The sequence below is a fragment of the Acinonyx jubatus genome, chromosome C1 (genome assembly GCF_027475565.1).
Source record: "Acinonyx jubatus isolate Ajub_Pintada_27869175 chromosome C1, VMU_Ajub_asm_v1.0, whole genome shotgun sequence".
NCBI classification, from domain to species: Eukaryota; Metazoa; Chordata; class Mammalia; order Carnivora; family Felidae; genus Acinonyx; species Acinonyx jubatus.
In genome coordinates, this window is record NC_069381.1 from 15,244,409 (window position 1) to 15,260,792 (window position 16,384).

The window sequence follows — 16,384 nt, forward strand, 5'->3', positions numbered from 1 at the left end:
AATGAAATGTCAAACTCCATAGGGGTGAACTTACAAGGAAAATGCTGAGAGAATTCACTACCTATTAAAACAGATGAGTGGTAGCCATAGAAATCAAGAAAAAGCAGAATCAGACTTATAAATACAAAGAACAAACTGATGGTTGCCGAAGGGAAGGGGGGGTAGACAAACAGGGGAAGTGGGTGAAGAGGAGTAGGAGAGAGACACAGGTACGCTTCCAGTTATGGAATGAATTAAGTCACAGGAATAAATGGTACACCATAGCGAATGCAGTGAGTGGGACTGTAATAGCCTTATATGGTGGCAGATGGTAGCTACACTTGTGAGCACGGTATAAGGTACAGGGTGGCTGAATCACTATATTGTACATCTGAAACTATTGTAACATTGTGTGTCAACTATCCTCAAATAAGAAGAGGAGGAGAAGGAGGAGGAGGAGGAGGAGGAGGAGGAGGAGGAGGAGGAGGAGGCGGCGGCGGCGGCAGCCCGCCACAGCAGTGGAGGCTCACAAGATGTATCCAGAGAAGCAACTCTACATGTAAAGAGGGAATCCTAAACTTTTTCCTCCCTAACAAAGTTTATATAAAAATGAACATCATCAATAAAACTGGAGCCTGTATCAAAGACAACGGAAGAAATGTGTATGAAATCACAACCAGTTTTTGCAGACTGATTCTTTCAAAATTCTTTGGCTTTCTAAAACAATGTTGACTTAATGTAGGATTTTAAAACTTTCACTCTTTATACTTTAATATTTCAAAATACAAGTTCTCATCTTATAGATCTGCCAAACAGAATCTACAATATGGGAGTTTAGGGTGAGGAAAGTCTGAATAATAATTACAACTTACCTATCATCCTTGCTGCAACATTTAGAAATAACTAACCAAAGAAACTTTGAAAGAAAATCACTGGGATTTTTCTCTATGCAATGAAAAGTATAATCAAGCATATAAAAATTACTTTAGGCATGTTTCATGGTAAGTTACAGGACTGCATAAAAAATCAAATTCCCCTGACAGGAAAATATTTGGTGAACTCCTGCCTTATAAAGATGGTTGCAACTGTTTTATTAATAAAAACAAAAAATGACAGAACAGGTGAAGTTCTCTAATCAAGTATGACAATATTAAAATAAATCTCAACGATTAGAAGAAAAAAGCTTACCACAATTATTTAGCATGTACCAGATGAAACGACAAACATAAATGATGTGGATATTTTATAGGTCCTTGTAACTTTTATACTAATGACATCTGTAAAGGCATGTTAATTGACAAAGTGTTTTAAAGACAATATGTGACGAGGTTTTCAACAAGGTATACATTTTTAAGCACACATATAACCAACTGGAGGGGAAAAAAACCAAACAATTTGGCACCAGGAGGGCCCCCTCAATAGAGTCAGTACTGCAGATTTCTGAACCCACATCAAATCCCCCTATGTGCCAGGAACGCAGCTTCAAAACACCACTCATTTCAAAAAATACTTCCTTAGATAGCCACAATGTGTTCCATGGGAGAAAGGGAGTAAAACACAACAAATTTTGCTTTGCTTTCCTTTTTTATGAAAATTCAATACTCCTTTATTTCAATAACGAAATGTGATAAAAATTTTCACAGCTTTCTCTATTTTATCCTGGTTATCAGCAAGGCTGTCATAGCTATCAAATCAGATTTTATTTGCTTCATGACAGGAAAAAAAAAAAAAGCTTGCACACAGTAAATAAAATCATTACTTATCTTAATAATAAAGAAAAAGCAGTTGTAAAGCCTGAAATAATTAGTCAAGAACTGCAAAGCAACATGAGACATTTTCTGTAATAAAACAAGACCTCTGAAAGGAAATTGAAGTCTGGAAGTTGGATAAAGTGAAGACTTGTTCAAAACTCACTCTTTAGTAATCACGAAAACTGTAGTGTTTAAAAGAAATATCATGGTACACTTACCATGATGAGCATTGAGCAATGTACAGAATTGCTGAATCACTACACTGTACACCTGAAACTAATAAAACACTGTGTTAACCATACTGAAATTAAAATTTAAAACTTAATAAAATGAAAAAAAGAAGCAGCAGCAGCAGCACGACCAATCACCATACCTCAATGGAGAAGTCCTTTGCTTAGAATTTCAAGAGACAATGAAGACTCGAACCAGTGGATCATACACCTTCACCATTCTCAGTCCACTACAAAACATGACTGAGTCGATCTCCCAGAAGAAAGAGGAACCAAAAGAAATTTCCAGGAAAAGCAGGCAGAAAACATTTATCACTCCACTTCTTGGGCAATATTCTGACCACGCCTTCTCACTAATTACTGTGAACATAGCTTAGGAGTCACACAGTGACATCAAGAGAAAAAATGAAAAGGCCTAGATGTTGAACCTGATAATCAGTGCCAGCCTGGTCTCCTTATTTTGTAATTTAGCTCAAATCTACAAAAATTAACTGAGTTAAGAAGCAAATGTTTAACTACAATTAAGCAATAAGTAGAAAACATTTTTGTTTTGTTTAAGATAATGCAAATAACAAACTCCTGATATTTTCTTCAAAGATAAAAAATAAAACAGTGTAAAAGTCTACCTAACTTTAAATTTAAAAATACAGAATACAAAATATTTTCATAATAAGAATTGGCTCCTCTGAATTAGTTTCTAAAACTTATGAAGACTTTTTTTTTAATAAGTGGTTCTCATTTTTTTTTTTGTACATTTTTTTTAACGTTTATTTTTGAGAGAGACAGAGAGACAGAGCATGAGCAGGGGAGGGCAGAGAGACAGGGAGACACAGAATCTGAAGCAGGCTCCAGGCTCTGAGCCGTCTGCACAGAGCCTGACGTAGAGCCCGAACTCACGAACCATGAGATCATGACCTGAGCCAGAATCGAACACTTGACTGAGCCACCCAGGCGCCCCTAAAACCTATGAAGATCTTAAAGGGAATTCAGTTCTCATTTAATATGAAGCTCTTGTTTACAATGAGAAAAACTGAGCATTAAAAAGAACTTCCACTGGGTGAAACTTTGAAATAAGACTGGCAGGGCTGAGACTCTTAAGTCTCCTGACTGCTGGGAGAGGATATTTTTCTACTTACTTTGAAATATGCCCCAAAAGATACTTTTTAAATTCCAAATTCCTGACCATTTCCTTCATAAATGCATTCTGGATTTAGTGACTGTTGAAGTGCTGCCATTTTAGGGTAACTGAAAAGAATCCACACCTTAAAAGACTGTGTCAAATTTACTGAGCTTTGAAAACATCATTTTGGGGTGCCTGGGTGGCTTAGTAGGTTAAGCATCCAGCTCTTGATTTTGGTTAAGGTCATGATCCCAGGGTTATGGGATGGAGCTTTACATTAGGCTCCACACTAAGCATGGAGCCTGCTTAAGATATTCTCTCTTTCAATCTCTCCCTCCCCCGTTCACACACTCGCTCTTAAAAAAAAAAAAAAAAAAATTTTTTTTTTAACTATTAGTCTTTTATAGTGTAATAGTCCAAAGTTTTTTACTTTGATTAAACAAAATCACCAGAGGAGAGAGGAGTGGAAAGATTCAGAAGTCATGTAACAAAGGAAAATACAAATAAAACCTTAAATTTCACATGTGCATGTACATGCACATACATATGTAAAATCTTATCTCAAAGGCAAAGAAGCAGGTGAAGAGATTGCCACTGATGATTTAAGAAACAGCCTGGGAGCAATTTTCTACAATTTCTCTCTTTTATGTTTCAAAGCTATGAAATTCACTTTTCTTCAACTTAGCTACATTCATTTAGACCCTAATAGGTTCATTTTGTGTTAAAACATTGAGTCACAAACAGTCACTTGAAAAAAAAAAAATTCACAGAGGAAGGGGGAGACTCATTAAAAAGGCCATATGCCTTGGGGTGCCTGGGTGGCTCAGTCGGTTGAGCTTCTGACTTCAGCTCAGGTCATGATCTCACAGTCTGTGAGTTCAAGCCCCGCATCAGGCTCTGTGCTGACGGCTCAGAGCCTGGAGCCTGCTTCGGATTCTGTGTCTCCCTCTATGTGCCCCTCCCCAGATTGCTCTTGCTCTTGCTCTTGCTCTCTCTCTCTCTCTCTCTCAAAAATAAATAAAACATCAAAAAAGTTTCCTTATTCTAGTCTTGAGTTGATTTGTGCCCAAGAATAAACCACATTACTGCTAACAGAAAATGACCAAGGTTGGCTTCTTCTCTTATCCTGGAATGGATAAGCCAACGCAGGAGATAAGCAAAGACTTGGAAAATATCTCAAACTCTTGGGGAGAGCTTCTGAATTTCACACTAATACCAGTCACATAGCTAAATTAGAGCAGTTAGACACTCATACACTTGCACACACATATACATCCTGAGGAGAACCAAGTCTGACAGGCATGAAAATAATAAAAAGCCACTTACTGAAAGTAATTAGCATCTCCTATTCTAAGGCAGGATTTTATATAATCTTCATAACAACTCTCTTAAAGGGTGGTAGGACTCTAATTCTCACCTATATAATGACATCATGTAACCAGAAAGAGAAAGACCAAGCCCCAGAAACCAGCTCTGTTGAGAGTCCAAGCCTGTAATACATTTTTCTTCTGTTTTGAAGGCTATGAGTTCCATTATGATCCACGAACATATCAACTGTTAAACCTAAGGAGACCACGTTTCCCACAGAACTCCTCAATTTTCCAAGCATGCCAATTCAGAAAAACTTCCTCACTCTATCAACACATGTTAAGACACTGTTAGGAAACAAATGAACCCATGTTAAGTCTACCTGTGTCTGAAAGGAAAGAGAAAAAGGGGACTGTGAACCAGGTGCGATTTAGTGGGTTCCTTCATCAAATTAGGAAATATGGTAGCAAAACAGACCACAAAGAAAAGCAAGATAATACTTGGTGACCATTCTCCACCAGGAGATTCTTGTACTCTGACTTCTAAAGGCAATAAATGGCATCCATAAAGGCATTGGTAGGCTCAACAACTGAGACCGCAGCAAGATCACTATTTTTAAATGCAAATTTGCATTTTCAAGCAGCAAGGTCTTTCAGAAAACTTAAGTGCTTTCAGCCAACTGCCCAGGTCAAATCATAACTTATAATAATACGAATGAGAAACTGAAAATAAGCTTTCCCCTTATGTTACAGTGATCAGTACTTGCCTCTGAGGCTCAAAACTTACCTTGTTTGCCTATATAATCAACATGGATCTGGGTTCCTTAATATGTATTTGTAAAATTTTAAAATATTTTCCCCTTCCAGCTGACACAGTGTTAAGCTTTGTCAATAGAGGGACCTATAGAAATACTGCAGAAGGAAAGAGTTTTGATTCCTGGTTCCTATCTGGCTTGCAAATCACTTGACTTCTCCAGTGATGAGTTGCCCTAGAGTGCCCAGCATCTTCAATGCCAGGCTTCTACAGCAATGAGCAGCGGCCAGCAGTACCCAGTGGTCAACAGTTGCCTCTGTTATTTTTAGGCAGTTTCGTAGCAAAATACCTCCTCTAAGAAACCTACCTGTGAAGAGCTTTCCCTGAGTACTCTAGAAGGAAGAATTGTGGCAAACTGCAGAGGGTAGATTTCTAGTAAATTCCACCGATGTGGTACCACAACAACTTCTCTAACATTCAGTGAGTCACATCATGCCCTATTCAACAAGGTCTGGACCTCAACCCAAGATGGGGGAGAAGTCTCTTACCTTAACACTACCAAGGGGAAAAAAAACCAAAAACAAACACAAGACTTGGCTGGCCTTTTATGAATTTTAAAAACAACATACACTACGTATGAACGTGCTACACTTTGACCTTCCTAAAAAGTCCCCTAGAGGATTCCCAATTTTGAGTGAAGAACCAAACAAAAGACCCTGCAGCAAGTTTAGGTTGTGATGCCAGTTGCTCTACCACATGGGACCTATGATCCAGCATAACCATGGTTACCTGAAGTATCTAGGATAAACAGAGACGGTACAACAAGAAGCCTCTAGCCACGGCACACGGCAGCACTTCTATGCTATAAGAGATTGGCACTAGAGGATCCAGCATTCCCCAACAGCCCATGGGGTGAATTTCCAGCAAGTTCCACAGGTAGGATTTTTAGCATATTCCACTGGTATAATACTACACTGATTTCTCTATTAGGTAAGCCACAGCCATGCACTCCCCATTATCAGCCCTGGAGAAGGAGGTTCTTCCATTTGTATTCTGTCTCAGACCCAGGAGAAGCATCTGCTTCTTGTATTTGCTACTTGTGTATTTTCTAGAGTTCTCTTTCTTTAATAAGCCAATCGCTCATCATTCCAATTCGTTATACTGAATTCTCTTTTATTAGGTAATCTCTACACCCAACATGGGGCTTGAACCCACAACCTCAAAATCAAACAAGAGTCACATGCTCTATTTACTGAGCCAGACAGGTATCCCGTGAATAACCTTTTATATGAAACCTTCCCCATTCAAATTACCAAATGGTTTTTCCCTCCTGATTAGACTCCAACTAAAATACCATATTAAGAGCGTGAGTGTTCTCATCAGTGCCATGAAAACCAACACAAGAACCTAATTTTAAACAATTAAGAGTTCATTTTGACAAATTTTAGCTTTAAAACTAAAAATTAAATAGGAATGATGCAAACATAGTTTAAGCGTAGTACTAAGTCCAAATTAATGTATATATTTCTTAAAATATCAATCATGGTTTGGCAAGTTATACATTCCTTCTCCAAATGTTCTGCAGTGTTTAAAAAAATTTTTTTATGTTTATTTATTTTTAAGAGAGAGAGACAGAGACAGAGAGAAAGTGTGAGTGGGGGAGGGGCAGGGAGAGAGGGAGACACACAATCTGAAGCAGACTGCAGGCTTTGAGCTGTCAGGCAGAGAGTCTGATGAGGGGCTTGAACCCACAAACCACTAGATCATGACCTGAGCCAAAGTCGAATGCTTAGCTAACTGAGCCACCCAGGTGCCCCTGTTCTAGAGTCTTTAAATGAACATTAATTAGCCCCTAATAATCACCAGCGTTTAACATTATTTTTAATAAGTAATACCTTATCTCTCTTATTCTATAGGGTGTAAAAGGCCTAAAGTAGGGGTGCCTGGGTGGCTCAGTCAGTTAAGCATGTGACACTTAGTTTCAGCTCTGGTCATGATCTCACAGTTTGTGAGTATGAGTTCCGTATTGTCAGTGTAGAGCGTGCTTAAGATTCTGTCTCTTTCTCTCTCTGCCCCTCCCCATTCATGCTCATTCCTGCTCTCTCTCTCTCAAAATAAATGAACTAAAAACAATTTTTTAAAGGCCTAAAATATGGAAGTGACAACTGAAAATAATGTTGTAAGCTTTCATTTTTAAAAGGGGCAGTTATGGGGCGCCCGGGTGGCTCAGTCAGTTAAGCGTCTGACTTCAAGCTCAGGTCACGATCTCACGGTCTGTGAGTTCGAGCCCCGCGTCGGGCTCTGGGCTGATGGCTCAGAGCCTGGAGCCTGCTTCTGATTCTGTGTCTCCCTCTCTCTCTGCCCCTCCCCCATTCATGCTCTGTCTCTCTCTGTCTCAAAAATAAATAAACGTTAAAAAAATAAATAAATAAATAAAATAAAAGGGGCAGTTATGTATAAACACTGACAGTCTGAAATGGCATGGGTCAAATGGCCTGACCCTCTCCACATTCCACGAAGACACGTCATAATTCTAGCATGCTCTTCACCATAAGGAGCCCAAAACAAGCATGTAATGGTGGACTGGTACAAGCTAATCAATATCTTGAAAAATGGCTTAAAATGCGGGCGATCCACAGTGACTTTTTACAACAGTGTTTCAATGTCCCAGCACCTGCTAATTGGAAATACACTATGGAGTTCACTATTTAATAGTTCAACCTAATTTTAAGCCTAAGACAGTCCAATAACCTATTTATGAACTCAAAAACCAACAAAGAAGCCCACCACAATTACTCAAGAGGTAAAAACACCCAACATTTTTTTTAAGTAGAAAATAACCATCACCACTCCATCAAAAGGAGAAGAAGGAAGACTAGATTGCACACTGAAAAGCAAAAAAGTGCTTTGTGTGGTTTTTAATGGACTTTAGAATCATACTCTAATTTCTTGAACAACACAAAGGAAAACTAAATACCACTGACAGTTCCTTCTGAATGACTCCGTAATGAAACTGTATTAAAATTGTCAGTAGCCACAATAATGAGAGGTATATCTAAAAATATTAAAACAAATTACTCTTCAAGTCATATTGTATGTTACTGCTCAGAAGTTTGCCTTAAAAAAACAGAAACACTACTTTTATATGGAAATTTCCTTAAAAATAAAGAAGTTTATCTTACTTGAGAGAGTCCAGGGGACGATGCATGTCCCGGGGGCGTTGCCGCAAGATTTGGGTGCCCCTTGTTTATTTCATGTGCTGAATAAGGGGAAGGGGTCGGGGGTCCCGGTTGTCTTGCTACTTGTGTTACCTGTGAGGAAATCAATATTTAGTAAGAGTTTTATATTAGTAACTCAATCTTAATAAATACAGCTGAACTGGTTAATTTCTAAAACTGAACTATCTGTCTCATAATTTATACTAAAATAAGTGCCAGACTGACTAAAGGCTTAAAATTTCAAAATGAAGCAATAAAATGCTTGGGGGGGGTGGGGAAACATGACTATTACCATCAGTTTGACAAAAGATTCTTGAAGCACAATCTAAAACCAAACCTTAAAGGCAAAATTATGCTAAATGCAAGAAGGTACATTTGAAACTAAATATTGTTTAGTTTTAATATAATGCCACTTCTAGGACATTTTGTAAAAGAAACAAAAAAAGAAAAATGATTGCAAGGGGAAGGGGAGGACTACAGAACGGACACAGGAGATTTCTGGAGTGAAATAACTGTTCTGTATCTTGACTGTAGTGGGGATTACATGTCTCTCTGTGTTCGTCAAATCTCACAAAACTGCACACTATAAGGTGAATTTTACATTATGTAAATTATACCTCAAATCTGAACCAAAAATGGGGCAAATTATTTATAGAGTATACTCTCATCTTTTTTTTTTTTTTTTTTTTGGATTTTGGCTTTCATATTAAAGTTTATTCATTTATTTTGAGAGAATCACAGACAGCGTGAGTGGGGGAGGGGCAGAGGGAGAAGAAGACAGAGAATACCAAGCAGGCTCCATACTGTCAGTGAGAAGCCCAATGTGAGCCTTGAACTCATGAAACAATGAGATGGTGACCTGAGCTAAAACCAAGGGTAGGATGTTTAACCAAGTAAGCCACTCAGGCAACCCATCTCATTTTTGTTTTTAAAACAGTACATCTAAATAAACATGTAAAGTTACATGTTTGCATATTTCTATATGTATATCTAAGCCTACAATCTATGTCTACATATATGTGTATACATGAAATACCCATGCATTTACACATACTCGCAGGTATATATGTCCTATTAAAAAGATGTGCAATGACTTACACCAAGATCTGAACAGAAAGCGTTACAAGTATTTTTTTTTCTCATTTTCATTTTCTAATATAGTTCAATAATCATGAACTTGTACAGAAAAATAATTAGCATATGTTTCTATGTAAACAAAAACTACATCCTTCCACTTTTTCCTGGTAATAAACTGCCCATTAGCCAATGATGATGGATATAAAACTACATTACCCAGGCCCCTTTCCAATGTCCAGCAATGAATCCCAGCCAGCTACTCTCAACCACAATCTAACCCAGACTAGCACTGACTGAAAGTTTGGCAAACCTCCATGAATGGGGGCAAATTTTATAGTCATCGAATATGAAAGAATCCATTCTCCTTAAGGTGAAGGCCTCAAATGGGGGGGGGAGGGGCATGAAAGCTTTTACAATCTAGTAGAAACTACAGACCTCTCCTAGAATCATATTTTTAAAATATTTATTCAATTATTTTGAGAGAGAGAGAGAGAGAGAGAGGGAGTGCATGCAAGTGGGGGAAGGTAGAGAGGGAGAGGGAGAGAGAGAATTCTAAGCAGGTTTCATGCTGTCACTGCAGAGCCTAATGCAGGGCTTGATCTAACAAACCATGGGTTCATGACCTGAACCAAAATCAAGAGATGGACACTTATCTGACTGAGCCACCCAAGTGCCCCTAGAATCATATATTTTTTTTAGTTTTTAAAAAATTAATTTATTTTGAGCCGGGGGGGGGGGGGGGAGGGGGGACCCGTGGGCAGAGAGAGAGGGAGACAGAGAATCCCAAGCAGGTTCTCCCCAAGTCAATACATAGAGTCCAATGCAGGGCTCAAACTCACAAAACAGTGAGATCATAACCTGACCCAGAATCAAGAGTCGAACACTTAACTAACTGAGCCACCCAGGCACACTGGAATCATATCTTTAAATGCATAAAATAAATAGGATTATGATAAAACCAATTATATTGAAATATATATATGAAAATATAAAGATAAGTTTGCGATATAGTAATATATGTTCTTTATATTAAAAAATAAAAACTAATGATAGATAGCCTGCATCCATAATTCAAAGAAATTGTAACATTCAAATTGTAACATTCCTTCTCACACCAGCGCATGCGGGCACGTGCACGCTCACACTCTCTCTGAAAAATATGTAAATATACATTAAAAAACCCACCCTGGGTGGTTATTTAAAAATAAATAAATAAAAATAAGTAAATATTTTTAAATATTACTTCATGTATATCATAACAAAAGTAAAATTTACAGGGGCACCTGGGTGGTTCAGTTCATTAAGCATCCGACTTCAGTTCAGGTCACGATCTCACGGTTCATGAGTTCGAGCCCCATGTCGGGCACTGTGCTAAAAGCTTAAAGCTTACAGTCTGCTTCGGATACGGTCTCTTCCTCTCACTGCCTCACCCCCACTCGTGTTCTGTCTGTTGCTCAAAAATAAATGAACTTAAAAAAAAGTAACAAAGAAAGTAAAATTTACAAAAAACAAAAAAACGAAAAAGCTTTACCCTACTATCAGAAGGCAACAGGAAGGACATAGGTACTGTGAAGGAATTTACCTTGTCTCCAAAACTACAGAACAATGAGTCACAACTGCCTTAAAACCATGCCCAAAAAATGATTCCAGTTTGGGACACATATTCTAAAGAAAAAAAATCTCACTTCAAAAATTAGGAACATAAAGATATATTCAGGGGCACCTGGGTGGCTCAGTAGGGTAAGCATCCAACTCTTGATTTTGGCTTAGGTCATGATCTCACGGTATGTGGGTTCAAACCCCACATCAGGCTCTGCATTGTCAGTGCAGGGACTACTTGGGATTCTCTCTCTCCTCCTCCCCTGCTTGTGTTCACTCTCTCTCTCAAAAATAAACATTAAAAAAATTTTTTTTACAAAGATATCCAAGAGCACTACAAAGAGCAAAAAAGGCAGAAACAGCAAATAATGGGAAAATAAAGTAATATAAGTAAACAAAGGACATAAAAAATATATAAATTTGGGCTGTTATCAATACAAATTGATATGTTAAATACTCAGGAATAAAAAAGAAAAACATACACTATTCGGAACTGTGAAGAAATTCTTCTATATACTAACAAAGATGGGGAAAAAAACACATCAATGATTTCAGATAAAGGTTAGTGTTCATATGGTTCGTTTTTCCCTGAAAACTCTTGAGTGTGCTTTTTTAAGAGTACTGTATCAGCCAATAAAATACAAATGTTTGAGAGAAGAAGAAAATGCATTTTGCCAAAGCCATAAGTATTATGCTATTACTACATTAAAAATTTCCTTATATGGGAATGCAAGCTGGTACAGCCACTCTGGAAAACAGTATGGAGGTTCCTCAAAAAACTAAAAATAGAACTACCCTACGACCCAGCAATTGCACTACTAGGCATTTATCCATGGGATACAGGTGTGCTGTTTCGAAGGGACACGTGCACCCCCCTGTTTATAGCAGCGCTATCGACAATAGCCAAAGTATGGAAGGAGCCCAAATGTCCATCGATGGATGAATGGATAAAGATGTGGTGTGTGTATACATATGTTATTCGGCAGTCAAAAAGAACGACATCTTGCCATTTGCAACTACGTGGATGGAGCTGGAGGGTATTATGCTAAGTGAAATTAGTCAGAGAAAGACAAAAATCATATGACTTCACTCATGTGAAGACTTTAAAAGACAAAACAGATGAACACAAGGGAAGGGAAACAAAAAGAATATAAAAACAAGGAGGGGAACAAAACAGAAGAGACTCATAAATATGGAGAACAAACTGAGGGTTACTGGAGGGGTGGGGGGGGGGATGGGCTAAATGGATAAGAAATGGGCATTAAGAAATCATTGTTGCACTATATGCTAACTAACTGGGATGTAAATTTTAAAAAATTAAAAATAAAATTAAAAAAAATTTTCCTGGGGCGCCTGGGTGGCGCAGTCGGTTAAGCGTCCGACTTCGGCCAGGTCACGATCTTGCGGTCCGTGAGTTCGAGCCCCGTGTCAGGCTCTGGGCTGATGGCTCAGAGCCTGGAGCCTGTTTCCGATTCCGTGTCTCCCTCTCTCTCTGCCCCTCCCCCGTTCATGCTCTGTCTCTCTCGGTCCCAAAAATAAATAAACGTTGAAAAAAAAATTTTCCTTATAAAGCAAGCACCAATGAAAAACAACCTTCATAGGCAAATATCCCTAAGGTGTATATCCTCTGCCATTCTTCAACAGCTAAGCCAAACTGCAGGAATCCTTCAGTACTGTATTTTGGCACTCCCTCCCAAAATTGGATGTTTCTACTAATAAAAGCAAGCCAAAGAAAATAAATCTGTATAAAAGTAATAGGAGAGGGGTAGTGGCTGGTTCACAGCACTGGCATGTCTCAGCCCATGGGTAGGAGTGAAGGACCAGAGAGGAGGTCCCAGAGACCTGGGGAGGGGAGGACAGGAACAAGCAGGGCAGGGTGACCAGGCTGCCAGTGTGTTCAGAGAGCACAGAAGCCATCTCAGGTCCCAGCCTAAAACCCTCCAGGGTCTGTGGTCTACAGAAGGGCCCCCTCTGAAGAACCTCTAAAGGAAATAAAAATGTTCACATAGGCAGGCATTATCTACAAATAAGGAAGTAAAAAGGACAACTGACTGAATTTTGGAGGATAACAAATCACCCCCAACTCCCCACCAGAAAAAATTTAAACTAATGCTGTGGACTCCTTCGATGGTTTGCCTCTGAGAGAAACCTTCAAAAAAAAAAAAAAAAAAAAAAAAAAAGAAAGGAAGGAAGGAAGGTAATAGGAAACGCACAAAAATCATATCCTTCTAAACAATTTTTCCTAGAAACAAGCTGCTATATGCAATAAATCTCTGACCTGCAATTACAACTCTATTTAATGGAAAAAGACTATTACAAGTGTCATACTGCATTACACGCTATGTTTGCTTTTACCATATTACAGAGTTTAATATCTTTGCAAGGAAGAAGGTATACCAGCTTCAATTAAAAATTATACCAGATAGGGCACGTGCATGGCTCAGTTGGTTAAGTGTCTAACACCTGGTTTGGGTTCAGGCCATGCTCTGATGGTTCATGAGATCTAGCCCCACTTTGGGCTCTGTGCTGACAGCCAGAGCCCGGTTGGGATTCTCATTCTCTCCCTGTCTCTGCTCCTCTCCTGCTCGTGCGCACATGTGTGCTCTCTATCAAAATAAATAAATAAATAAATAAATAAAGTTATTCAAGATGTAAGCAATTAACACAACCCCAACCCAAGGAAACGGCACAAGACTAATGAGGTTGTTGGGGTTAAAAACTAAAGTTACATAAAACTTTGAATACTTCTTTCAAAATATTCCTAAATTAAGGATTATTGAACCTTCTAATCTCTGGCTAAAGTTTCTTCTCTCTGGCTAAATTATCCCATTTCAGACCTTATTGTTAAACTCCATGTCCTTCAAAGGTAAAGGGAAGTTTTTATAGAATGAAAAACAAAAGTTTCCCCATTATTTCAAACATATTACTACCATCTCAATTATGGATGCAGGAAAGACAGGTATAAAATAGCTGATTATGACAAATACTTAACCAATCCCAAAGCTAAAATGATTGTCTTTCACATAGTATTAATCCTAAGCAAAATTAATCAAGAATTTCTTCAAGTGCAGTGTGTGTATTGAAGTTTAAAAGGTATTAAAACAAGGGGGCATCTCGTGGCTCAGTCAGTTGAGCGTCCGGCTTCGGCTCAGGTCATGATCTCTCAGTTTGTGAGTTCAAGCCCCGCATCGGGCTCTGTGCTGACAGCTCAGAGCCTGGAGCCTGTTTTGAATTCTGTGTCTCCCTTTCTCTCTCCTCCTCCCCTGCTTGTGCTCTCTCTCTCTCTCTCTCAAAAATAAACATTAGAAGGTAACAATAAGCTCAATAAGCTTTTGTATTTTTTTTTTTTTTTACAGATACAATATTTTTGCATTGGCAATAATGTGGAGGTCCTCGAATTCTCACCCATTTGCTGGTGAAAATGTACATTTGTACAACCACTTTGGGACAGGCTACAGTAACCATGAAAACAGGCACACCCTGTGCCGCGACTCCCCCATTCCTACCTATACCTCTATGAGACAAAGGACAACGTGTGACAAGGTACACGTACAAAACTGTTCATGGTCGTACTGCTGTTAGTAACCCAAACTGGTAAATAACACACTGTGGATTAACAGAAGAGTGAAATCAATAAGGCAATATTTCCCTATGTAGAATTCAATGAAAAACTAAAGCAACTCACTACAATCTGGATGATTCTCATTAACACAGAAGAACATTCACAAAATGATTCCCAAAGAGTTTCAAAACAGAAAACACTTGACTAAATTAGTTTAGAAATGCATAAATGGATGGCAAAACTGTCAATAAAAGCAGGGAAATTTTTAAGGCAGATACATTACTTTGGGAAGACAGGGAGTTGTGAACAGGAAGGGCTACATACTATTTCCTTTACTTGGGAGGTGACACACAATTTCTGCTGTAAAATGATTTTAGTTTTTAGTTTTCTGCACTTTTACACATGTAAATTTTAATCCCCTACCATTCTCTAAAAAAAGATTAGAGACAAAAAACAAGCAAACTACCCAAGGACTGGAGTAATATATTAGTTAAGTTAGCATTACTTATGTGGCTGTTACAGAGTAGAAAGTATATGGAAAAAAATAATATTGGCACAACACAGGAAAACTCTAGAACTATGACCCAGTGAAACCTTCAGCTTGCTAGTGAATTTCCATTCAAGATTTCTACCTTAAAAAAGTTTCCTATAAAAACGGATATATCGAGTATGCTGAACAATATGAATCAAAGGATCTTTTGAAAAGTTATAGGTAAACGATAACGATCATGCAAACTAAGATTAGTCAGTAAGTTTATGAAGCTTATTTAGTGCTAAATCACCTGACGTGATAAAATATTCTGGCCAATTAAGAGCTATCAAACATAATCTACAATTTTCAAATAATAATTAAAATATAGAAACAATTAGGGGTGCCTGGCTGGCTCAGTCATTTAAGCATCTGACTTCAGGTCAGGTCATGATCTCACAGTTCGGGAGTTCAAGCCCCATATCAGGCTCTGTGCTGACAGCTCTCTCAAAGATAAATACACATTAAAAAGAATTTTTTTTTTGTTTAGAATATAGAAAACAGTTAACATTTCCTAAACATGATCATTCTTTTATGTCCCCAGAGGAGTGGAAATACCATGCAGGAAATACATAGGGGGTGGGGGGTGCGTGGGGCAAGGTATAAGCAAGCAATAGGGAATAGAGACTATGGAGAACTAGAGAGAAAACCCACCCTTCAAAGGGTAACAGCCACACAGACATTCAGCTGTAGCCAAAGTGCAGCCATTCAGGAATTCCAGATAAGTAGTGTTCTATCTCCCATGTTTACAAGAGAAACCAAAGATAAGGAGTTTTACATGAAATTTTCCTGATTTCCGAAACATTATACAAACCAAATGAAGCACATCTACGCATTAAGTACAGAGGCAAACAGTGTGTGACTCTGGCTCTAGGGGTACCCTCATGATCATCACCAAATATAAACTTTCTATTTTAAGGAAGCACTCACACAGAGAGACTTGTGACTGGATTCTAGACAGGCATTGACTGCATACAGATATATTGTTCAATGTCATACACACATATATAAGACACTGTGTTTTTTATTTACTGCATACATATAAATGCCTAATATATAATATAAGCAATAAAACACGCTGCTTAAAAACCACATAATAATTAAATCTTTATTAAAAGGGTTAGAAAGGAAAACTCCAAGAATCCTATCAAGTCATGTTAATGTTTTCAACAACAATTCATCTAAAGAAAAAGAGCACACAGTTTATGTCTGAGAAGCAATCCTAACTTTTTTATACTAAGATAAAGTTTATTCACTG

At 38.2% G+C, this 16,384-nt stretch overlaps 1 protein-coding gene across 22 annotated transcripts in view; it reads right to left on the minus strand.

Annotated features, from left to right (window-relative positions):
- The window catches only part of EIF4G3 (eukaryotic translation initiation factor 4 gamma 3), a 309,641-nt gene that overhangs the window by 192,190 nt on the left and 101,067 nt on the right, over nucleotides 1–16,384 (minus strand). For 14 of the 22 annotated variants that reach the window (XM_027060183.2, XM_053208305.1, XM_053208293.1 and 11 more), the window contains one exon: nucleotides 8,324–8,452. The exons of 4 other annotated variants lie outside the window; for them this stretch is intronic. Coding sequence is in view for 4 of the 18 variants with exons in the window: in XM_053208263.1 (XP_053064238.1) it covers nucleotides 1,949–1,960 (12 nt within the window). In the remaining 14 variants the exon portion in view is untranslated. Of the gene's footprint in view, nucleotides 1–1,948; nucleotides 2,007–8,323; nucleotides 8,453–16,384 lie in introns of those variants that run through there. 4 more of the 22 variants (XM_053208278.1, XM_053208274.1, XM_053208263.1 and 1 more) reach the window with 3 other exon arrangements.